The sequence below is a fragment of the Cebus imitator genome, unplaced genomic scaffold (assembly GCF_001604975.1).
Source record: "Cebus imitator isolate Cc_AM_T3 unplaced genomic scaffold, Cebus_imitator-1.0 Scaffold19, whole genome shotgun sequence".
Lineage (NCBI taxonomy): Eukaryota > Metazoa > Chordata > Mammalia > Primates > Cebidae > Cebus > Cebus imitator.
Window position 1 is genome coordinate 4,755,671 of NW_016107334.1, and position 25,033 is coordinate 4,780,703.

General features: G+C 37.4%; 1 protein-coding gene across 15 annotated transcripts in view; it reads left to right on the top strand.

Annotated features, from left to right (window-relative positions):
* Nucleotides 1-25,033, top strand: part of MCTP2 (multiple C2 and transmembrane domain containing 2) — a 264,268-nt gene that overhangs the window by 169,656 nt on the left and 69,579 nt on the right. For all 15 annotated transcript variants that reach the window (XM_037734928.1, XM_037734892.1, XM_037734897.1 and 12 more), the window contains 3 exons: nucleotides 2,104-2,205; nucleotides 3,494-3,568; nucleotides 6,002-6,121. In XM_037734928.1, the coding sequence (XP_037590856.1) occupies nucleotides 2,104-2,205; nucleotides 3,494-3,568; nucleotides 6,002-6,121 (297 nt within the window). The remainder of the gene's footprint in view (nucleotides 1-2,103; nucleotides 2,206-3,493; nucleotides 3,569-6,001; nucleotides 6,122-25,033) is intronic.

Here is a 25,033-nt window from a genome sequence, read left to right on the forward strand (position 1 = left end):
ATGGGGTTTCACCATGTTGACCAGGATGGTCTCGATCTCTTGACCTCGTGATCCACCCGCCTCGGCCTCCCAAAGTGCTGGGATTACAGGCTTGAGCCACTGCGCCCGGCCAAGACTGTTTTTATAAATATAAAATCTTAATAAAATTTACAAAGGATGCATGCCAAATTCCTATCTAATTTATGTTTAGGGGAAGGAATTTGGTGTTTGTGGAAGTTCAAGAGACCAGTTGTTTTCTGTAATTTTTAAACTTTTTATAATTTTTAAACTTATATTCTATTTTTAAAGATAGTTAGATACCAAACATGCATAGGTTTAATTCTAGCTCAGACTTTGCTGCTTTAATGTCCTTAGGTTTCTGATTTTGCTGACACAATGTGACGGACATTAGGAAATAGGAAATGGTCATTTACCAAATTTTTTTTTTAAATCCCTTTGCTATAAAATATTTCTCTTTATACTGATACCTCTTGTTCTTCTGTTATCCTTCGCCAACCCTTGAGAAATCATGGAAATTTTAAGATAACGGTACAATGACTGTGGGTTGAAGCAAAGCTAAACTGGACCCAAGTCAGCTTGGCAAATTGTCAGGCTGTTTTTGTATTTATTTCTTTCAACTTTAACATCCACAATTTATTAAGTGAAACTGTGTATCAAAGCGGAAGCTCAGAATCCAGTTTGGACACCGTTTAGGAAGGAAACCAGGTCTTTATGGGGCACCCCCTTCCTCTTAGCTGCCGGGCAGGAAAACCATCCTTCTGTATCAAACCTATTCAATCAGAGAGAGGTGGAGTGACTTTGGGAAGGAAGATGACCTCTCCCTTGTAAAGTGGAATTGCTCTGTTTCCCCCCATGACTTATTCAACTCATTTCCACCACTGTTTATAAGAACACTTGTGTGAATGCTTGTAGTGACAGCAATAGTCCTTTAAAATATGGCTCAAATTTCATGCTGTTAGATTTCCTATGCTATTTAAATTTCTGATCATCACAATCTAAAGTAGAGCTTTTGATTAACTCGAGTTTTGCTGAGGCCCTTTTGGAGTTAGCAGGTATGCTTCTTAAAAGCACGAAGTTTAATCAGTACATGTACTACTACTATGTAAAATCATGGCTGCCATCAAATCTGAAAAGAGAATGATTAAATCAAGCTAATTAACTTGTCTTTCATGGGAGCCAATTAGTTTTCAAAATGATACTGAAGATGTTTTACTTAGATAACTTATGTGTGGGATCCAGAGGTAGGCTAGTGTATAGAACTGATGTGACATGCCAGCCAAGAGAGGATAGCAGAGAAACTTGTTTATTTTGAGGATTTGTTGGCACTTTGTGCATTTTGAGTGTTTTTGGATTCTGACCTGAGTTCTAAGTTGATTTATTTATTTAATTTGCATTGTTTCCTGGCTAGCAAAACACTATTAAAACCAGCTCCTTTCTTCATTTCTGTAAAAAATAACCTTTTGGGGGGAATAGTTTCAGATTTACAGAGAAGTTCAAAGAGAATACAGAGTTCCCCATACATACTTTGTCCAGTTTAGTCTAATGTTGACGTCTTATACTACTACCATAATACATTTGTTAACACTGAAAAGAACTAACATTGTTACATTGCGATTAAACGCTGATCCCTATTTGGATTTCACCAGTGTTTGCACCAGTATCTTTTTTTCTGTTCAGGGACCCAATCCAGAATACCGCATTGCATTTAGTCATCTTATCTCTTTAGTCTCTTCTCATTAATCTATGGCAGTTTCCTAGTCTTTCCTTTCTCTCCATGACCTTTACCATCTTGAACTGTGTTGGCCAGGAATTTTGTAGAATATTCATCATTTTTGAGTAAGTGGAAATGTGTAACTTAACGATTTGTACCAGTATTTTTCATCCACACATCAGTTTCAGCCTGGTGATTGTCACTTTATCTTCCTATCTAGAGTGTGTTATAACAGCACTCTAGAAGTAAAAGGTGATTTGTGGTGGGTTTAATATTTGCTTCATCTGTGATCATTCTACATTATCAGTTTTCCCAAAGCTAATTTTGGTTATTTGCTTTAGACCACATAGTAACTTTGCATCAATGTGTATTTTATCTTTTGTTTGTGACAGATTAAAGATGGACAACCAAATTGTTATGTACTAAAGAATAAAGATTTAGAACAAGCTTTTAAAGGAGTTATTTACTTAGAGATGGACATCATATATAATCCGGTAAGTGTAACTGGGTCATACTTCTCAGCTTTTCCATACCCAAAATAAGGGGTGACCAGCTTTTGGAGGCTCAAATCAATGTAAGATGTTTCAGAATTTTTGCAGCCAGAGAGGGAGGGAAAAATAGTGTTATAAAACTGAGTCATAAAATGTGCTGGATATCCCAGCTCTCAAGTGGTATTAAGGGAGAATCGGCATAATTGATGAATCAGCAGGATCAGCAGATTCTGTCGATCAACAGATTTGATGGTGAATCAACAGAATTGATGGTGTTTAGTTCTTAGTAAATCTAAATGTCAAGGAATAAAATTAAAAAAAGGAAAATAATTTTCTGTATAATCTATATATTATAAAACTTTATATAAAATGTATATAACATGTTATATATAATTATATAATGTATAGTATATAAAATACATATTATATATCATGTAAATTAAATATATATATGTATATATATATATTTTTTTTCGCCATCACATTCTCAGTAATACTAGAACTCAGCACAGTCTCCAGTATAAGGATGTGTTGTTGCTTCCCATTTCCTTCTCTTTCCCTTCAAGGAAATCATACATGCATTTATTATAAGCAGGTCAGCCTCATGTCCTGCTTTCTCCTGGAAAACGTTTGTATATAGAGTATGAATACCAGCAAAACCTGAGTTTAAGGGAAAAGGGAGATACAGGCTTGAAGAGAAAATGTTTTGGTTATGGGATTTTACAGTTCATTAGATATGGAGAAGGACTTTAATCCGATTCTTTAAGGTTTTACTCAGTCTGAACAGGTGCCTAAGTCACTCTGAGCCTCAGTTTCTTCCCTGTAAAATGGGGCTAAAATGGCTCATCAAGTTATTTTTCCAGGCCATTGAAAGGAAATAAGATTCTCTGTGAAAAATGTGTTTTCGTAAGCTGGAAATTGTTATTCACATGCTAGACATTACTGTTGGAAGCTTAACTTAAAAGGATTTAAGAAGAAAGTTTTATCTTTTACAGACGTTAGTTTGAAAAATTCATGAACTTCAATCTCTGCAGTGGTTTTAAATACCTCCAAGGGAATGAGCAAAGTGGAGACAGTACCCTCCTAGACTCAGTCTGACCCATGCTAGGGACTCTTATCAAATGAGACCCCCCAGAAACATGTACAGGGCCCAGATGTGTCTACCATTTCTTTGGTCCCTGCTAAGGTCAGAGTCAGAAGCTATTGATTTGCATGATTTTCTGTCATTAAGAAAACTAGATGGATGAAGTTTCTATAATTGCCGCTCTTTTTAACAATGATGTCTTTATAGGTCAAAGCAAGTATTAGGACCTTTACTCCCAGGGAAAAGCGCTTTGTTGAAGACAGCCGCAAGCTCTCCAAAAAGGTGGGTCAGTGCAGTAGATGGCTTGTTGATTTGTACGCTCAGCACCCAGCACCTGAAGTTAACACTTGACTATAATTTCTTCCTTGAATCTTTTCCTCCTTCTCATTCCTCCTCTCTCTCACTTGCCCCATCTCTCTACTTCTTTCTCTTTGTCCCCTTCTCTCCTAAAATAAGGACCTCCGTCAGCTCCATAAGAAGGGATGACTGGTCAGGCGCTGTGGCTCATGCCTGTAATCCCAGCACTTTGGGAGGTCCAGGTGGGCTGAGGATGGGAGTTCGAGACCACCCTGACCAACATGGAGAAACCACATCTCTACTAAAAATACAAAAAAATGAACTGAGTGTGGTGGTGCACGCCTATAATTCCAGCTACTTGGGAGGCTGAGGCAGGAGAAATGCTTGAACCAGCGAGGCGGAGGTTGCGGTGAGCCGAGATCCCACCATTGCACTCCAGCCTGGGAAATAAGAGTGAAATTCANAAAAAAAGGAAAAAAAAAAAACTAAAAAAAAGGGAAATGTTCCTCCACATAAGGCATCAGTAAAACTGTCACAACAGATTAAAAAAATTTTTTTTACTGCAACCATTTGAGTTTGATTGCATTTTATAAGAGTTGTATTGAGGTTTCTGAAATGATTTAAAAAAAAACAAAAAAAAAAAAAAAGAAAGAAACTTAAAAGAAGGGGAAGACTTAAAACATAATTCTTGGATGAAATAGAAGGTCTCAGGCCCCCATTATTATCCTGATTCATTGAATAAACAAAAATTCCTAGCATCAAGACTGTCAATGTCTTCCAGAGTCTACTTGTCCTGCCTACCCACCCTTTAATCACAGCCATTTCGTTCTCTACCCTTTAAAGTTTCAGGGAGGTGCAGCCTGTGGAGTCAATAACATAATTAACCCAGCAGATCTTTAGAGACTTCTGGCCTGGGCTTCACTCATGGATGTTCCTACCACCTTTGCGTGGTCTAAATTTGGGATGTGTTGGCATTTCAGCCCATACTGAAGGCAAGATCTCTCTCTCTCTGCCTGTTGCCCTTAATTCCTCTCTCATTCAGTTCAACAAAAAGTGAAGTTCAGGTCCCGTAGGGAAAGTTTCACTTTTCTTTTTTTTTTTCTTTTTTTTTTTTTTTTTTTTTTTTTTTTTTTTTTTACTGTGACCTTTACATTTCGTTTTCAGAGTCCCTCCCTGTTGTACTCTCCACAGTTCAGGATTTCTCTCTGTACCTATCGTCCCTCTTCAATTGTGTAACAAAGAACAAAGTGTCCCCTTTTTCAGGAGTTTATTACTTCCACTACTTCCTTTGGGGTGAGCAGCTGTGGATTACATAAAGCAGTTAAATAGAAAGACATCTTATCATCCTTTTGTTTCCCATGAATTTCTGAGCATGCTTGGGAAAGGCCTTAAACATCTTCCTAGGGGAAGCCTCCAAATATTTCGTTTTGGTCTGCCATAACATTGAGCGTAATATTTATTTTGTGTAATCTGAGTAAATGTCTTATTTTATTATTATTATTGCCTTTTCCTCTGTTTACTTGAAAGTTAAAACCTGCATTGAGGTGGGTGGGGTAGCTGCTTTGCAAGCACATTGAAATGAATCTGCCTACAACTGGGAGAGAGGCATTTCCTTTGTAAAACAAAACCTCCATGTGGGGTGGTTTTGGGCTTTGAGAGCACTGGGAACATAGGGCTGAAATCTGGGGTATGCTATGGCCCTCCCCACATGCCTCTTCCTACTTAATGCCCCCAAATTTTGATAAATTTGAAACATTTCCTAAGGATACAAATACTTGAAAGCACTTACTATGTGACAGGCACCTTTCTAAGCTTTGTCATTCTCTTAACAACTTATAAGATTAGAACTAATAACAACTCTGTTTTATAAGAGAGAAGTTAAGTAACTTGCCCAGGGAGAACTCAAACATCTTCCAGAACTCCTGCAGTTTTGTAGACCTCTGGACTAGATGAGCTATAATACTTGTATGTTTTTATTGTGAATCTATTAATTCGCTTCCAAACTAAACAACATAGACATGCATTTTGTGTCAGTATCTCTCTAGCTCTCTCTCTCTTTCTAGTTCTTTCTTACTCTCTCTCTCTCTGACTCTTGTATGTGTCTTTCTCATACAAATTCACCAACATTAAATACCTGGCTTCTGTAGTGTCACCAGTTCCATTTTTGCACTGAACATGTTGAAAGAGGGTATTCTTTTTCAGATGAATGCTAAAATGCATTTGATTCTCTTTTCCTCTGTGAATGTTCATATTTTAAAAAGAATTTAGAAGTGTCAGCTCTTCTCCTTTCTATTATTATCATTTTTTAAATTGGCATCTATATAGAACATAATGTAAATGATCAGGGTACTTGATCCAGAGGGAATATTTGGAGTATTTAAATCTACTTTCCTGTTGGCCATTTTTTTTTTAAATCAGATCTTATCAAGAGATGTGGACCGTGTGAAAAGAATCACTATGGCAATATGGAATACAATGCAGTTCCTTAAAAGCTGCTTCCAGTGGGAATCCACATTAAGAAGTACAATAGCATTCGTGGTAAGTTTCCTTTTATATGTTCAAATTATTTGCTTCTTATTTACATCTATTCATCTTTCTGAAATATATTACAGCATAGGTGATTGTGTGGGGGTTGTTTTTCTAAGACAGTACTTAGGTCAAATTTACCCTTGGAGTCGCCTTAAATTCCCCAAATCCCAGTCATATACCATCTCTTGGTAAATTTAAGATCACCAGTGGTTTTTTTTTTTTTTATTGTTGTTGTTGTTTTTTTTGGTATATATATATATATGTGTGTGTTTCCCTCGCTACATTTGTATAGTCCTGCATTGCGTTTATATTTTTTCATTCTGTGCCAGTGACTGCCTGTAATTTTTTTAAAATGGCATCTGAAAAATCACATGACTAAATAATAACTGAATTGTTCAATTTAGATTTTAAGTAAATTATTCCTGAACTTTGATATTAAAGATGTTTATTCATTTCAAGCCAGTTGGGACATACTCTTCATTACACATTACAATTTGATTCAGTCCCACAAAGGGGAACCACCCTTGTATATGAAATGTACTCCTTTCTCTGGTGACATTGGCCCATCCTTATGAAGCATAATAAAATCACAGAATCAAAGAGCTGCAAGAGATCTTAAAACCACCTAAGTCTACCACTGAGAGCCCAAGAATCTTGGACAGACTTCACAGCTGGCCTCATGCCCTCACTTTGTATCTCAGCACATTCTCTCTCATTTGCAAAGGGACTTGTCCTTGATCAAATTGGCAATGTCAGCCATGGGAGGAGAAATCAAGCCTCCCAACTGCAAATCTTTGTAAATTTGGTATCATGCCATTTATTTCTGTCGTGTGCAAAGATCACTATAAAAACTATTAAGAGGCATGAGTGATCTAAGAGTGTGAATATCGGTCATGATCATTGGTGAATCTGATTTCTGAATGTTATGTGGTTCTGTCTTCTACTGTCAATATATCCTCAGTGTTGTGTTCTCTCTTACCCAACAGGCATAGCCTTATTTTTAAAATGGGGAGGAAAAAAACGATTTATTAGCCCAAGATGTCAGTGGGTTCAAGGTCATTCCCAACATTTTTATGCAATCAAGTATATCAGCTCCAAAAGAGGCTTTCTCTTTGCCATTGGGGAGTATTTTGTTTGGTGGAGTTTATTTTAGTTCTCCACTGCTTCAGTGCAGAGGACCCATGCTGCCTGCAGGCTTGACCTTTCATATACTTTTTCTGCTGTCTGAAGTTGCTAAAACATTTGGCCTTAATAGAAACACTAATAATGGTTTTATTAATCTGTATCCGTCATTGTCTCAGCATTTGTTTATCTACTTCCCTTTCTCACGTTCTCCTCAGCTGGTGGCTTCATGCATTGGGTTCCTCTTCAACCTCCCCAGTGCCGCTTCTCACCCAAATTCCCTTTCAAAACTTTCCATGGAATGTTCTATGCATTTCTGGGCAAAAGAGGAAAATGAACACAATTGGTGGCTTCTTCCAGTCAGCACCCAGACAGCCGCTGTGAGGAGGAGAGGATTTCCTCTTTCTCGAGTTTAGTTTCTGGCACTGTGATTTTAGAAAAACAGATCTGTTGCCGTGGATTCTGGAGGGAGATGACAGAAATGATTAATGGGCTGCTGGCTTGATCTGAAGAAAGATTAGAACAGATGAATAGAAATAGGTTGTCTAATAGAGGGAACTTCTAAACAGGAAGGGAGCCTTGGAAATGGAGTCACATCTCCACTGCCTGTTCTCTGAGGGATTCCTCCCTGCTGGGCTTCATGCCTCGGAGAAGAGCCCTCCCCCAGGCTGGAGAATGCAGGCTGCCATGTTGTACCCTAACGTCTCTAAGGCTCACTGCAAGGAAGATCAAAGTGGTGTTCTTGCTGCTGGTTTTCTGAAGCATGGTGTTGCAAGGACACATGGGTTTATGTGAGTGTGTGTATAGGGACATTTCCCATTGGACACCACTGAAGAAAATGCAGAGCCAATTAGACATGCTATATGCATACATTCCATCATTTGGTTGTCCTGAAAGTACTGGAATAAAAGAGCTCACTTAAACTCACTTTCTTTTAATTTAAAACTACTTTAAAAAATTTAGACCACGTGTATGTTGACCGGCCTTGGTGATTCTCAGAAATACCGCAGATATAACATGGTAGATACATCCCCTCCTTAAGCTGATGAAGTGTAATTGTGTTAAAAATGGTTTTTGTTATTCCTGTTGTGATGATTATTCCAAAACCATTTCTCCTATTAAAGTGAGAGGCTATACAGAAAATGCTTTCTTGGGACAGAATAAAAAATATATTTCTGTTTCATCTTCTCTTTTTTTCTTATTGCATTTCAGGTTTTGGGGTACATGTGAAGAACATGCAGGATTGCTGCATAGGTACACACATGGCAGTGTGATGTGCTGCCTTCCTCCCCATCACCTGTATCTGGCATTTCTCCCCATGCTCTCTCTCCCCAACTCCCCACCCGCTCTGTCCCTCCCCACATGGACACAGGGAGGGGAGCATCACACACTGGGGTCTGTAGGGCAGTTTCATCTTCTTTCATTTTTCTTTTAGTAAGATTATGGGTAGCCAAGCCTTCATTTCCTTTTCTTTGAAAATGTGTTGCATTCATGTACCTTGCCTGTAGACCTGTTACCTGTCTGGAGGGGACTGATGGGGTTGCACACCTGGGGGCTGCCTTGGCTGTAGCACTGTGTCCTGGAGTCTGTGGGACTTCATGATGGGTTGTCTTTCTGCAAAATGTTGGATCCCCAACCCCAGGCTCTCCTCTGCCTTTCTTCACTCTGCACCTGCCATATCTGTCAGAGGTGACACACACTGATGGATGTTCTCCTGTGATGTGTTGAAGACAGAATGTTGCTTGGTGTCTTTATTCATCATTGTGACACTTTGTTCATGTTCCAACTGCTCGCCTTGGCATTACAGAGCAGAACAGTTTGGTGGTGTCTGAAGCAAGGTTTTAAGCCAAGGATGTATTAAATGACCTGTGGTCAGGTCCTCTAATTGAAATTAGCGTATGTGTTGGTTGAGGGTTCACTGCACAGATGTGAAAGGTGCTATTTTAGTCGAACCAGTCCCTGGTTGGGCTATTCTTCCTGTGATGGTACAGGAAGTGACACTAACACAACAAACTAAGGGCAGAACCAAAGGGATGCTTTTTTCCTCTGTTTTGTGAGAAAACATAAAGTAGCCTACTAACTTTATGTTCTGGACTCTGGTTCCAGGTGATACAAACGTGAACATTGTAGAATCGTGTTTAATCTATTCTCAAAATCAATGTTAAGACTTTATGAAAGCAAACCATATGTTTTCCATGGATGCCTGTGTACATGTGCATGAACATAATCATACCTTGTTGAAAGCAGGAGTTAAAAAAAAAAGCAGGCTCTTAAGATCTAGGTCCACAGGGTGTCTCATCAGAAGTAGATGGACAAACGTGAAAAACTCACCCTGCTAGATGATCCAAGCCTCAACTTCCTCTACCACGTGATCTATCACTGCTACACTTCCGGGCTGGTTGTAGTCCCAACATGAGAGAAGAAAGTTATCTGTAATTCACTGGCACCTCTTATGTTAATGTTGCTGCATAGCATTGAATTTATTGTTATCGTAAGAAATTAAACATGGGCATTTGTAGGGTGGTCAAAGCATTCCAAATCAAATTTCTACAGATTTAGTTCTTCTTGTTAGGGTGAACATTGAAAATCTTTCTCATTTTGTCTTTTGAATCTTTCTCCTTCCCCTGTGTTTTCTAGATATTTTGGTATCTTGTATTTTCTAAGGTTTACTTGATTGTATTAAGTATATTTTTTCTTTTTTCTTCCTTCAAAAAGTCACATTCTTGGCTTTCCCAGTTGAAAAACAAATTAATAGGAGATATCCACTTACTGACCGAGGCCAAATAGAACTAAAATATTTTGCCTTAAATAAGTGCACCTGTATATTTCCTTATGAATAGATTTGTAAATATATGTGATATTTTATACACAACATATACACAAGACATGTACATGGCCATTCCCCCACAGATTTTGACTCTAGGGATATTCATAGTTTGTTATTTCAGTGCTTACTATCAGACACTGTCCCAAGGATTTTATAAATTTAGTTCCCACCACAACATGCTGATGTGGGTGGTGATTACTGTCATTACTATCTTCTTTTTACAATTGAGAAAAATAAACCTATAGAGGTCAAGTACAGTAACAGAGCTTCATGTGTATGTATGAGGCAGAGGTGGCATTGAAACCCAGGTCATCTTGCTTTAGCCTCCACAGGCTTACCCCTTCCGCTATTCTGCCTCTCACTGATGCCCAGGATGCAGCACTTGTTGTCCTTGTATTTAGATAATGACTCCAGGAGCAACCATACTGATCATTTAAGATCTGTATTTAGATATTATGTGTGGTGATTAAGCCTTTTCCAAGCTGTGATACTGTAGAGGAAAAAACCCTCATTACATGGGTAGGAATAATTCTTTAGCTCAGTCATTTTATTCACAAGTGATGATGAGACCGAAATTGAAGAAGCCAGATGTGGGAGTGCCCAGACCCTGGGCATCACATGCATTTGACATCCTTGGGATCCAGCTGGATGATCTGAAGAACCCTAGAGGCTTGGTTCTAAACTGAGCCCCAAATTAGAGTCCAACTTACTTTTTCCCCACCTTTGAGGAATGCTTTTAGATGATGTAGAGGGATTTTCAAGGAGAGAAGAAAGAAAAAAGGAAAATAATTAGTGGAAGGGGTCATGGAAGGCATTTGTACTTTTCAGTGTTTTTTTTTTTTTTTTAAGTACTCCAAGTTGTTAAGAAAAAGGGATAGGGTAGAAGAGAATAACTATCCACAGTAATATGTTCTTTTAAAATATCTTGAAATAATGACTATAAAAGAAATAGGCCCATATTTCTAGTGGGGATCTTTATTTCATAGATACAGTATCTCAGTGCTAATACATTATTTGATCATAATGAAGAACGTTCTCAAAAGATAACTTTGCATTGTGATATTTATCTTGGTAGGTTGAATCATGTATGGGTGTTTTATTATGACGTACTTATATTTTATAAACCCCAGTGTTGTCTATAGAAAGACCTAAAGTTATATTAGTATATAAATGCATTTTTCATATGATAAAATAGTATTTACTTGACAGATGGCATCATCGGAAGGTTATTTTAAACAGCAAAGGTTTCCTGATGCTTTTAACATAGAATTGCATTTATGCAGTTTCCTTTCATTTTCCACCAATCTTTCAGGCACACACCTGTGGCGTCAGGGGAGGCTAGTTTGTTGGGCATTGATGGATTCTTCGTTTTATTAAATTTTTAGTTGGATGTTTGATCTTTAAAAGTAATCTAAGTGTACCATATATCAATGAGTATCTTCATAAAGCTATGATTTTAACATCTGTGACTTTTTTTCTAATTTTTTTTTTAGTGTAGAAAATAAAGAATTTACTTTTCAAAGTTGACAAGGACTGAAATACAATATACAAATTAAAGCATCAATCAACCTCTCCATCCATAAAGTTAACAAAATACAACTGTCCACTTGCTTGGTGATATCCCGTATTTAACATATATAGAATTCTTAGCTTTTAGAGATCCTAGAATATTGAGAAAATGTAAAGTAATTTCACATAGAACTTAAAAACAACAGTAGCAGTAATAGAGCCAATCCTTCCAACATACATGTACTTTTGCACACCACACACACACACACACACGCACACATGCACACAAAAAAGCAGAGGACATTTGAGAAATTAAAAGTTGCTCTGTTGGATGTTTTGTGAGAGCTGTTTGGTAAAAATCAAAGGCAACGCTTTGAAGACTGCCGTTTTCCATGATTGCTCTGTGGACCGAAAAACATTCAGATTCATTTTGCTTTGGTAGAAATGACAAATGCAATTACAACTTTGTTTTGAGATTAGACTCTTTAAATAATGCTGGTCAAATGTCTTTTTGATGCTTTCATTATTTATGTGTTAACTGTGTCTAAAAGATTTACTTTAAGTTCTGTCACCAATTTATTCACAACAAAATGCACCTGCACTTGATTAAGCTCTTTCATTGGCTGTGACATCCACCAGAAGTCACAATTGGATGTGTATAGCAGACATTGTTGCCCATTTGGTAGGTGTGTGTGCAGTTGGTGCTCAAAAAAGTATTTCAAGCCAGGCACAGTGGCTCAGGCCTGTAATCCCAGCACTTTGGGAGGCTGAGGTGGGTGGATCACGAGGTCAAGAGATCGAAACCATCCTGGTCAACATGGTGAAATCCTGTCTCTACTAAAAATACAAAAAATTAGCTGGGCATGGTGGCGCGTGCCTGTAATCCCAGCTACTAAGGAAGGAGGCTGAGGCAGGAGAATTGCTTGAACCCAGCAGGCGGAGGCTGTGGTGAGCCAAGATCATGCCATTGCACTCCAGCCTGGGCAACAAGAGCTAAACTCTGTCTCAAAAAATAAATAAATAAATAAAAGTATGTCTTTAAAGCTGAAAGACAGAAATTCCACAGTTATAATAACCAGAAGAAGAGGGGTTTTTAGACATATTAAAAGTGTGTATATATAAGTGCACACACATATATGTAAAATGTATAGGTATATTAAATGCTTAAAGTATTTGGTCTCTTATTATTTAACATATATAAGATAGTTTCCCTGTCTTTCTTTTCATGAAGGACTACATAATATACTTTCAAAATATTTAAAGTTTTTTTAGCATTTTTTTTAAAAAATAGGAACAATCCATCATTGCATATTGTGAGTATAATTTTTACAACATAATTGCACCTTCTACTGGCAAGTTCTCAGGCATTAACTAATTATGCAATTTGATAAAATTACAGTAATTGCATTAAAAAGATTATCTGTTAAAAAATTTAAAAGGACACTATTAACTATTTTAGCTTATTTTCATGTTTATATTTTCAACTCTGTAAGTGAGCTGTGATTCCAGACAGAATCAGAGAGAGACTGAATGAAATCACTTTTTTGGAGCATTCCAATTTTGACTAGTAAACATTAGCTCTCAATTATTTGACTCATAGCACAGCACACCCTGCCATATTCACACAGCCTGTTATATATAAATGGCTAATACCCCCTTTTGTATATAGAGGTCCAGACGCTGTGTGAGACCCAGTGTCACTACCACTGTCTTTTCTGAGCTTTCTGTTGGTATGCACTTGCAAGCACAGCTTTTCTGTCTCCTCTGAATTTTCTGTTTAGGATTCTGGGATGGTTAATACTGAGTGTCAACTTGATTGGATTGAAGGATGCAAAGTATTGATCCTGAGTGTGTCTGTGAGGGTATTACCAAAGGAGGTTAACATTTGAGTCAGTGGGCTGGGAAAGGCAGACCCACCCTTAGTCTGGGTGGGTACAATCTAATCAGCTGCCAGTATGACTAGAATATAAGTAGGCAGAAAAATGTGAGGAGAGAGACAGGCTTAGCCTCCCAGCCTACATCTTTCTCCCATGCTGGGTGCTTCCTGCCCTCGAACATTGGACTCCAAGATCTTCAGTTTTGGAATTCACACTGCCTCTCCTTGCTTCTCAGCCTGCAGATGGCCTATTGTGGGACCTTGTGATTGTATGTTATAATACTTAATAAACTTCCCTTTATACATACATACATATATATATATATATATATATATATATATATATATATATATATATATATATATGTATTCCATTAGTTCTCTCCCTGTAGAGAACCCTGAAACCCTGACTAATACAGATTCCTTGTCTTTTGCAGATTCCAAGTGGTTCAGTCTAATTCACTCTGCTTTCCAGAGATACCCTACTGTTAATTTGAACTTGATCAGATTTTACAATCTTTAGTCTTAAAGAAAAGACTCTAGAGATCTTGTAGCCCCTTAATGCAACTGGTGCTTGACTACCACCTTCTTCAGGCTTGCTCCTTCTCTCTCCTCCCTGTACCTTCCTCTCTTGCCTCATCCCTCTTCCTTCTTTCTCTTTCCCCTTTCCACAAGAAGCGATGGGTTTGAGTATCTAATACAGTGCTAGATATTGAAATGCAAAGATGCATTTTCATACTGAGCACTCATAAGTCTATCTACTTTCCTCCCCTATTTTCTACTCACCCTTCCTTTCCCCTCCCTTCCTCTCTCTCTTCCTCCTCTTCACTCCATTTATCGCTTCTACTGTGCCCCTGTCCTCACCTCCTTGGTTTCCCTGCTTTATTCCTCTAACTTTCTTCTACCATCCTCCCTTATATTTGAAAACAAAAGGTAATCTTTCGATTATTCAAGCATATCATAAGAAAAATGTGCTCTTTGGGGATAAAATTAGGTTATAAGCATGGAAATATTTTAAAAACATGGAATGGGCTGCAAGTGTGGGTAGGAATTACTGTCTGATGTAACTATTGGTGGGTAATGGTATTCTTCGAATTCAGAGAAAGGCCTCACACATACACGTACACACACACACACACACACACACTCTCTCTCTCTGTCTCTCTCGCTCTCGCTCCCGCTCTCTCTCATGCTAATTCATTGCAAAGTGTTTTTGTGGACCTGGACTTGTTGAGAACCTGTTCAATGACAGGGTGGCAATACCAACCTTGCTGTTGTGTGCTGTGGTTAATATTCAGAAATCAACCATTTCCAGGGCTACAAAGTGTATATTTAACCACCAGATGCCAAAGCCAGAGTTCTACCTCAAGGCTATGATAATACTCTTCAGGCTTGACCTAATAAATTCGGTTCATGTCAAAAATAGTTGGTGTATGCCTGTAGTTCTAGCACTTTAAGAGACAGAGGCAGAGTTTGAGACGAGCCTGGGCAACATAGTGAGAACCTGTCCCAAAAGAAAAAAGAAGAGAAGGTATTTTATTTCAATGATCTAATACTTCCGGTTAATGTCATATGTTAAATAGTTATGCAGTGTAACACAGCCTAATGATTGAAGGATTGTTTTAGTATATTGCAAGCTGCAGAAAGGCAAAGGCCCAGTCTTTCATTTTTGTACCTATTCTTACTGCTTAGGATAATGTTCTGTACACAGTAGGCATCTAATCAGTGCTTCTTGGAAGGGTGCTAGAACTAGTGAAAACCATCTGTTACCAGATGTTGTTTTCTTTTCCTTCCTGCACCTCCCCTGATCATAACAGTCTATGGCCGCATCAGTGGCTAAAACAACTTAGCAACTTCATATTCTTGTCTGATACATGTTTTTTTCTGGCTTTTTCTTGATCCTGCCCATCCAGGGGTAGTGCTAATTAGCAGCAAAATGGCCAAAAGGCAGCCAGGAGGAGGAAGAGTACTAGCAAATCTCTAACTGGCATCATGCCCCCTGAATCTAAGAGTATTCTATTTTTGATGTTTTCTGAACTGAACCCCATTTCTCCCTTTCATTTGTTTCTATATGTGACACCTGGATGTGCAAGCATTTTGTGTGATGAAAAAACAGAAAAGAATATTTAGAAATAGGACCAGACCTGGTGTGTGTGAAAACAGTTCCCTATGTAGGTTTTGACCTGTTGAAGAACCATGCTCAGCATTTAGATATCTGGCTAATTTGATATTGCCTTTTTTTTTCCCAGTCTGAGCTTTGTCATTTGTTTCTAAGCTGTCATTTTTATTAGTCTCTCTGGCTGATCTTTTGGGGCTCCCCATCAGGTGGCGTGTGCTCGCCATTGTCTGGCTGCACTTGGCAAGCAGAGGGCCCTTTTATTGCTATGTGATGTGGGCGTGCTTGCTGGGGTAGCCTGTAATTAGACCCACCACAGGTGACAGTTACTAGAGAGCCCAGTAATCATTCTAGCTGCCTGATCTGATGTTTATGGAGAGAAACCTTCCTTGTGGTCTAGTTAGGGTTTACTATAGCATGTTGTAGTTTTGCCATCTGATTTATGATTCAGAAAGGTGTGTTTTGTTACTGCTCCCTTTATCCTGGGGTTGTGTCATTGGCTGTGTGTGTGTGTGTGTGTGTGTGTGTGTGTGAGAGAGAGAGAGAGAGAGAGAGAGAGTCATTGGTTTTTTAAATAAAACGCATTTTAGAGAAACATTTTTATTAGCCTGATTGTGCACATATCACCTATACAAAAATAAAGATTTTGATATTTAATCAAAATCAGGTTCAGTTGTAATCATCTAAGCCTTGCTCTTGTACAGTGTTTAATGACTGTTTTAGTCTTGCTGGGATTCTCTCATTACCTACATCCATATTGCTTTTGGCCTTTTAAAATGATTTTTCTATTGCTTCCCAAGCTCTTTAAAGTTTCTGTTTTAATTCATTGTCTGGGATGCTTCATTTTGTCGAGGGAAAAAACAAAACAAAACAGAAATATACATCTGAGCCTCACTGGGTTAAGCAAGACCCAGCAGCTGCTGTTTTAGTTAGAAAAGATGGAGCCATAGAATGATAAGGTAGGAGGGGCTTTCATGCTAAGTCTAAGGGGAAGAAGAAAGGCTTTGGGAAAGTGATTTTCTCAAGGTCTCTTCACTTGTTTGAACAGAGGATTCTCAGCCCTACACTATTTTTACAAAGTGCAGCTTGTATAGTCATAAAGTTTGCAATTATGGTTTTAGTTCATGTGTACATATATACAATGTCCTTGAACTCTTTTTTTTTTTTAGGTACATTTTCCCTCATCTTACATTTGAATAAAAATAGTTTGTGGGTCTTTGGAGTTGCTACTCTGAGTGGTCACATGCCATAGGGAGACATAAATCTGTATCATTTCTTCAGTGCGCACTTGGCTGACTCTTCCCATAGAACAGATGAATTTTCCTCATCAAAATGTTGCGATGACGGTAATGAAGATGATAACAGTGATGACAAGAATGATGATGTTGAACTGTGTTTTTGTGTTTGGGAGGTGTTTAAGTTTTGACTTCTGCTATATACAAACTTGTTCTTACTTTATTAGGCTTCAGTGACACTTTTAGTGAAGCTTTATCTTACATTGTCTTCTCTTTAAGAAGGAATAGAATATCGCTTGTTAAACTAAGTATGCATTTGTTAATAGCCACATTTCTTCTGCTCTGGATTAAGCCAGGTACATGCAATTATAAACATTTTGTGGCCCGTAGCAAGAGCACTTTTCCTGGGAAATCACTGAGGCTGTCACATTTTTTGTAAGAAAACATCTATAGGCTAATTCATTAACCCCCATCCCCAAATTCTACTTTTCACAGTAGGAAAATGGGAGTGTGTTCAGCTGTTAAAAAATGAGCTGACTGTGGCCTCATTAACTGCATCTCTTTGGGCAAATTTGATTTTGCATTTCATTGGTGATTTTACATTTTTATTAATCTATATGTTTTTTAAAAAATTGACTTTCTGGAAATCTAATCAAAAATAGGGTTGGGGAATAGGAGGGAGAGAAAAAAGGAAAAAGAAAGAAAAAAGAACAAATAGCTTAACAATTGCTTGAGTTTACTTAAAGATAGTCCTGCAGGTGGCGATAGAAACTCATAAATGATAAAATCCTAAGGTAAATTTCTGTGGGTTACTTCTTGGGGATTTTAATTTCAGCAATTTATTTTTAATTTGATACAATCGTCTACAAGCAGAAATCATTACATTAGTAAAAAAAAAATCACATTTTCATGTTGTATAATTTTCTGTTCTGTTTTTATAATAATTTTCTCAGATATTCTATAGCACATTTAGATTATGCAGAAGAAATAAGATCCAGATTACTGCCCAGTTGGTACAGATTTAATTAAAAAGATAACCATATTAAGGCTTTTAAAACAATCATTTTTACTTTCTTTAACCTGTAGCCAAAATTTGATGCTTATGCCATTGGCTAGGTTTAGCTTCTATGAAGGCCTTTGCTCTTGGGTGTGACATGGCTTAGGCATGATGCTGTGTGTGTGTGTGTGTGTGTGTGTGTGTGTTCACAGAGACATTCCTTCAAATCATAATATCAAATCTAGTTGCTTCCAGAGGGCTTTTCCTCCCTTAGCTAGTTGTTTCAAGTTAGCTTTAATGTGAATAGGATCACGAATTTCTTGAAAGCTATTTTATCCAGGGATAAAAACACAATATTATATATATATGTATGTACACACACACACACACACACACACACACACACGTATAACATTAGAAAATACATAGTGAATATAACATTTTTTTTTCCAATTCTTTTCGTTATTTCGGACATGAAGGATTGTCAAAGCAAAGTGAAAGCATTCAGAAGATAGGAGCTCTTTCTTTTCTGCTAATTAAGATTAAAGAGTTTTTAAATTGCTTTCTGTGACTATATATATTCATTTACCATTTTTTAACTTTGAGTCTGAAAATGATAACTCTAAAGGATAAAGCTAATTTTCAGCTTTCCTATTTTCTTGTAGTCTCATTTAGAAAACCTTGCAGTGTACATTTTCAAGGGGGAGCTCCCTTGATTCTAAGAAAATGTGATTATTTTGGTTTAAACACTTTAGGCTTTAGATGTTGAGTGTCATCAGCAGACAATTGTGATGGTCTTGAGCAAATTATGTGAATTGCAGTCTTTGCCTTTCTTCTGAACATTTCACTAAGTCTTACAGTAAAGTTGAAACCAGTAATGTCTTGTATGCTGTACACTTGGATCCAAAATTTTTTTTTATGATACAATAGAAGAGGCAGAAAAAGAAAAGAAACCTCTGGCCTTCTTATATTCTGTTTCAATTGTTCTTCCAATTACTCATGAGGGAGAGGAGTGGAATGTAAGTCAGACACTCTGAAAACCTATTTTGCAGCCTTCATATAAAAAATATTCAGTTCTCTGCTCTGTTAGCAGCTGACCAAAATCTAATCCATTAAAAAATATATTGTGGTAAGCAGTTCTTTAAAATGTTTATAATAAATGGTAAAAGCCAAGCTTCCACTGTGAGATTAGCAGTTGGAACAGGATGTGTTCATCAGGAAATAGGTTATTGCCTGACTAGTATGTCCTGCAGAGTAACCTGCAGGATAGATGAAGATTTAAAAGCTTGCAGTGCAAGGATTTTCTTTGATTTTCCCCTTCTGTTTTATTTTGCATTTTCCAGTGTTGTGTATCACTCATGGTATTTTTCCCAGTGACTGTATTATGAAGTTCATTTTACAAACAAAAAGTATGGCATGTTTTGGGGGGTTGGTTTCATTTACGCCCGATGATTGTCTAATGACCTAGGGGTATTAATGTGATTAATACACTTTTACATTACAGACTTTGTAGCTTAAAAATAAATGCAAAAGAATATTTTCCAGATATCTGGACCTGCTCGCAGACTCCATCTTAAAGATACAGGAGATATTGCTGAGAATTATGGTGTCTTTCCTGCTTTTTGCTTGACTGCAGTCCAGCCTAAGAGTCAGTGGACAGTAGTGCTCATGAATAATGCCTTCTACACAGATGATACCTACAGTAACACAGGAGTGACTAAGATCAAATACACTGGCTAAAAAGCCTTGGGGAAGCATTATGTGTCTGAGGTCTGATCTATTGTCTGGAAGGTCGGAGAGTGTTAATGTACTCTGCAAAGATTACACTCCCTCTCTAATTGCTCAGACACTTCCTTAAAGGATTTAAACAGTCAAGAAAGGTGACGCTTCTTGTCAATTTTTGTCTTCTGCCTGCAGTTGAAGTTTATCTGTCTTTCCGCTGAGACCACTAGATCAAGTAACCTAGATGGTGTCAAAGGCATAAACTCTGAATTAGGAGTGAAAGCAGTAAGAGATGTTATTTACAGTTCCATTGTTACTTGCTCTTTAAATGCTCTGCATTCCATTTCTGGTGTTTACATTGTGAAAACCACAGCATCTCTGTGTCCCAGAGGGGGGCTGAAAAGGGTCCAAGGCTTCACTTGGACTTTTGATCTGATTTGTTGTCATAATCTTTTCGCAGTGCCATAACACCCGATGGAGCATTCTGCATTTAGGTTATTGTAGCTAAATGCGTAGAAAATAGGCAAAATTTACATTTGCTTTGTGCATCTCCCCAACTTACACCTTCTCCCCAAGACACCCCCATTCTGAAATGTTTCCTTTGAATTAGGCATATGCAAGACCAGCCCACACTTAGGACGTGATAACTTTGTCCAGACCCATCACTGTAAACTTCAAATGATATAGAGACACATTTGAAAAAGAGGTCTCCTTTCTGCATTGGAGAATCCTAAGTCAATCTTGTGAGTCTGAGAGCTGATATAGCAGTTTTATCAGACTGTCTCTTACATTGCTTTGATTATAACTCAGTGTTTTCTAAATGACACTGTAAAGCTTAAAGAAAGGTTCTAGTAGTTCTTTCCTGATGGCAATTTAGGAAATATCGGGGAGCTGTCTGTTTGCAAAGAGCATAACGAACTCCTTAAATTCATAGCCTATGTTGCTGTAGGAAGGAGTGGAGAGCGCAAGCTTGCATTCCACCTCGAGCGTTTTCTACCCACTACGCACAGGTGCGTCATTGAGAAGTAAGAATTCCTCTTAGATCAGTTCAAATTGCTAATATATGTGTCCTAGAGCCTGCAATATAATATTTATGTAGCTTCCGAAAGAGACCTGGGAGGATTCCCTGTAATTCAAGATGGTAGTCTGACTGATGGGTGTAGAAGGATTTTTTTTTTTTTTTTTTTTTTTAAGAAATCCTTGTTTGTCCCATGGGATTTTCACACTTTTCAGCTGACGGCACTGTATTTTACTCATCCTGTATAAAGCTGTCAGTGTATTCGTTATATGTGTCTCTTGAAGACTCTGAGCAGATGACGAGAACAATTGCTGGAGGGGGAAAACACATTTGAATCAAAATCTTCTGAAGAACATTTCTGTAGTCTCTCCTGTTCCTGCTTCTGCGTGGACTGTCCCTTGCACTTTCTCTGATTGCATGTTATCTCACACTGTTGGTAGATTACACTGAATGTTTCATCTGTATATAAAAATTAAAAATTCAAATAAAAATCTGGCCCACATGAAGAACAGGCCCTTTGGGCATATGGTTCATTATGCATATTCGTTTAATTACTAAAACACTTGCGATGGCTTTAGTGCCCTTGCTTTCAACTTGCAAAGTTGGATCTCTTCTATTGCACAGAAAATATAGTGCAGAATTCTGTTCTGAAAGAGAAAAAAAAAAAAAAGAAAAAAATAGAGCCTTTGAAGAAATTATTGGAATTCGCCAAAAGGAGGTATGATTCTCAGTATGAAATCAGTGGAAGTAGGGATTTCTCCCCTTCTTCGTCTTTGTCATCTCCTTCTCCCTCTCATTTCTGCCACTGCCCCAAAGGCTGTTTTTACTGTAGTTAGTTTATAAGTAATGTGAGACTCAGGATTTAGGTTTCAAACGTGTTCCCTCTGAGCGCCTCAAGTCTCATGATGAAGCTACGTTTTATTGTTTAGAAGGGGACTGCTATGAAAGTGTGACTTTAATTGATTTTTCAGGGCAAACAGGTGGTGATGGTTTAGACATATCCTGGCCTGAGTGCCACTCCTAATTTGGGGCTACACATATAATAGCTTTATTAAAATAAACAATCCTGTGGCTTTGGTTTTACCTGAACATCTGCCTCCTGGTTTTTAAAGGGCTTTTAAAAATATTTTCATTGTGTGCTTAAAAGGATCTGATCCTAAAATAGCTAAGAAAGACTATTTTCAATCTATGCCATCAAACTTTTAATTTTTGTCTGATGTTAAAGACACTAAAATTCAGAAGCGTCTCTAAATGGGATAATCATTACTTCAGTCATTTTTTTTTTTTGAGCACATTCATTTACAAGATGCAGCAGATTTCAAATATAACAGGTCAAAAATTGAATTTGTAGTTGCTGGGTTTGGATTTGAACTTTTTTCCTGGTACACAAAATATTGTTTGAGTTAGTACATGTACTTGTGTGTATGTGCACACATGCTTTAAGACCATATTTTGGATTTATTCCTGAGCTCTGGTGATGTCTCAGCATTGTAAGAAAGCTTCTTGGACTCCTCTTGATCAGAATAAATTCAAGACTCCTAACAGCATTTCTAAGGGAAAGGAGGATCCAAGCCTTGGCATCCTTCATGTTTTTAGTGGCAAGTATGTGTGGCTCTGATACAAGCACAATTTTGCTTTTCAATTAAGCAAATAGGTAGTCTATCTGAGTAACGGGAGAACATCCAAGACATACTTGATACGATTCCTAAAGGAATTGTACTTTGCTATAAATAGCATCACTCACTAATCCCGATTGGAGGGTTCCTGAATTAAGGCACCTTCATTGGTTTTAAGCACATTGAATATGTACAGAGCTATTGCAGGCTTAATGTGAACTTACTGCAAGCCTGCTTTTAGTGCCAGAAATAAAGCTGCAAGTAGAGTAACTTAATACAGTGAACTGTTTTACTCTATCACTGCACTAATGCTAATTAGATACACTTGCTTTATTACCCAGAGCATTTTTTCTGTGTTCATTCTGATCTAATCTTTCTATGAACATAAAGGAGTAAGTCATGAAGGAGTAAGTCGTAAGTGTTATGTTTAAGCTTTTAGTCACAATTGCAGCCTGATGTTCATGTGAGCAAAGTCAGAGAACACTCTTAGAGAATGCTTTGTCCACTTACAGTACAATTAGAATCCCATTGGACTTCTACCACGGAGGGTCCCACAGTGCCAAAAATTACACTTCTGAAATGAGTAAGACACTTATCGATACATTTAATGGAATTTTGTTCTTGACCTCTTCAGCTACCCACCTTTACGGAGAATAAATAAATGTGTGAAGATTTTTTTTTCCTCCCTTCCTTTAATCAGAGCAGAGAATTTGCTGATGGCTTTGAAAGATGTATCTACCAAAATCAGACTTTCAACTGCCCAATTACCAGCTTCTGCAAAGACGCATAATGAGAAATTTATTGTCTGATTCTAGACCTGAAATTATGATCATTCTAGGGGGAAAAAGCCAATAGTGCAGCACATTAGATGCTTTTTTTTGTTTCATTTAGTTTAGTGCTTTTCTACTTTTTAAACTACTTTTTCTGCCTTTATGAGTGGTGTGGGGATTTTTATTGGGTCATAGGTGATTGTTTGTCCATTTATATAAAATCATCACAAAATGTAAAATGTAGTGTGGCCAGTAGTATGGTGCAAACATTAAAGGGATGGGATTTCAATAAATGCTTCACATTTAGAGAAGAAAAACTGTTTAATAAGAAATTAATATATGATATACATTAGAAGCCTTTTCCCCCCTTTTTAAAAAAGTCCATTAGTATATTCCAAAGGGGAAAATGGAGTCAACAAAAACTTCATGTCTAGAAGAATGCAGTCCAAAAGCCTCTAATTTACATTCAACATTAAGATAATATATTTTCTATATGTATTTTCTTTAAAATTAGAATGGATCAACCATATTCTTCATAGAAATGTTCAGTATAGTGATACTATGAAACCGACAGCTTGAAAATGATATGCATTCTTTAAATAGTCATAGAGGATATTAAATGTGAGAAACACATAATCCAGATATCTACCTACAAAAGCATTGGGAATAGTCAGTTGGGGTTATAACCACACCAAACTAGAACTACTTGATGGAAATGTGTCTCTAAGAGCAAAACACTAAGTCTGGTGTTCCCCTAAGTAACTGACCAGGTCACTCTATGACATATAGAATTAGTCAAAGACAGTGTCAAATTAATACCAGAAATAGTACATTTCACTGCCCATGGATCTTCGGAAAACAAATGGTGAAAGAATTTTGATTTGGTGACTTTTCTTTATACTATGGCACCGAGAGCATTACTTAGAGGTACAGGTGAAAATATGATGGCTTTATTTAGAGGGCAGAGAAGAAAAGGGAGGGTCAGGGCAGGAAAGGACATTTTTATTCTGGAGCTTCATTAAGCTGAGATTGGCCAAGGCCATTTCTCCATTATTGGTGTCTCTTTCCCTCTCCCTTTCTCTACATAGGGCCTTGATTGGGAAGAACATGCCCCTTCTGTACCCACTGGTGTCTTCCAAAAGTATAGAATTGGGTTTTCTGGTCAGTCTAAATAGCCTTTCATAGTTTCATGTTCACCCCTTTTATATTATATAGGCACATCTCCTTTTATCAAGCTTCACTTTATTTGCACATATTGCCTTTTTTTTTTCTTTTTTTACAAATTGAAAATTTGTGCAAACCTGCATCTAACAAGTTTTTTGGCACCATTTCTCCAAAAAGCAACTTATCCAGAAGATCTAGCTGAGACAATTGATAAATGTGGCTACACTTAACAACAGATTTTCAATGTAGAGGAAACAGCCTTCTATTTGAAGAAGATGCCTTCTAGGATATCCATAGCTAGAGAGAATGTTTTATTTTAAAGCTTCAAATGACAGGGTGACTCTCTTGTTAGGGGATAATGCAGCTGGTAACCTTAAGTTGAAGCCAATATTCATTTAGCATTTTAGAGATCCTAGAGTCCTTAAGAATTCTACTAAATTTACTCTGCCTGTGCTCTATAAATGGAACAACAAAGCCTGGATGACAGCACATCTATTTGCAGCATGATTTACTGAATATTTTAAGCCCACTGTTGAGACCTACTGCTCAGGAAAAAAAGTAGTTCTTTTCAAAATGTCTCTGCTCATTAAAAATGTACCTAGTTTCTCAAGAGCTCTGATGGAGATATACTAGATTAATGTTTTCATGCCTGCTCACTTACATCTATTCTGTAGTCTGTGAGTCAAGGAGTAATTTCAGCTTCCAGATCTCATTAAAGAAATGTGTTTTGTAAAATGGTAGCTGTCATTGATTGTGAATTTTTCTGATGGATCTGGACAAAATAAATTAAAAACCTTCTGAAAGGATTCACCATTCTAGATGCCATTAAGAATATTTGTGATTCATGGGAGGATGTTAAAATATCATTATTAACATGAGTTTGGAAGGAGTTGATTGCAGCCTTCACAGATGACTTTGAAGGATTTAAAACTTCAGTGGAAGAAATAAG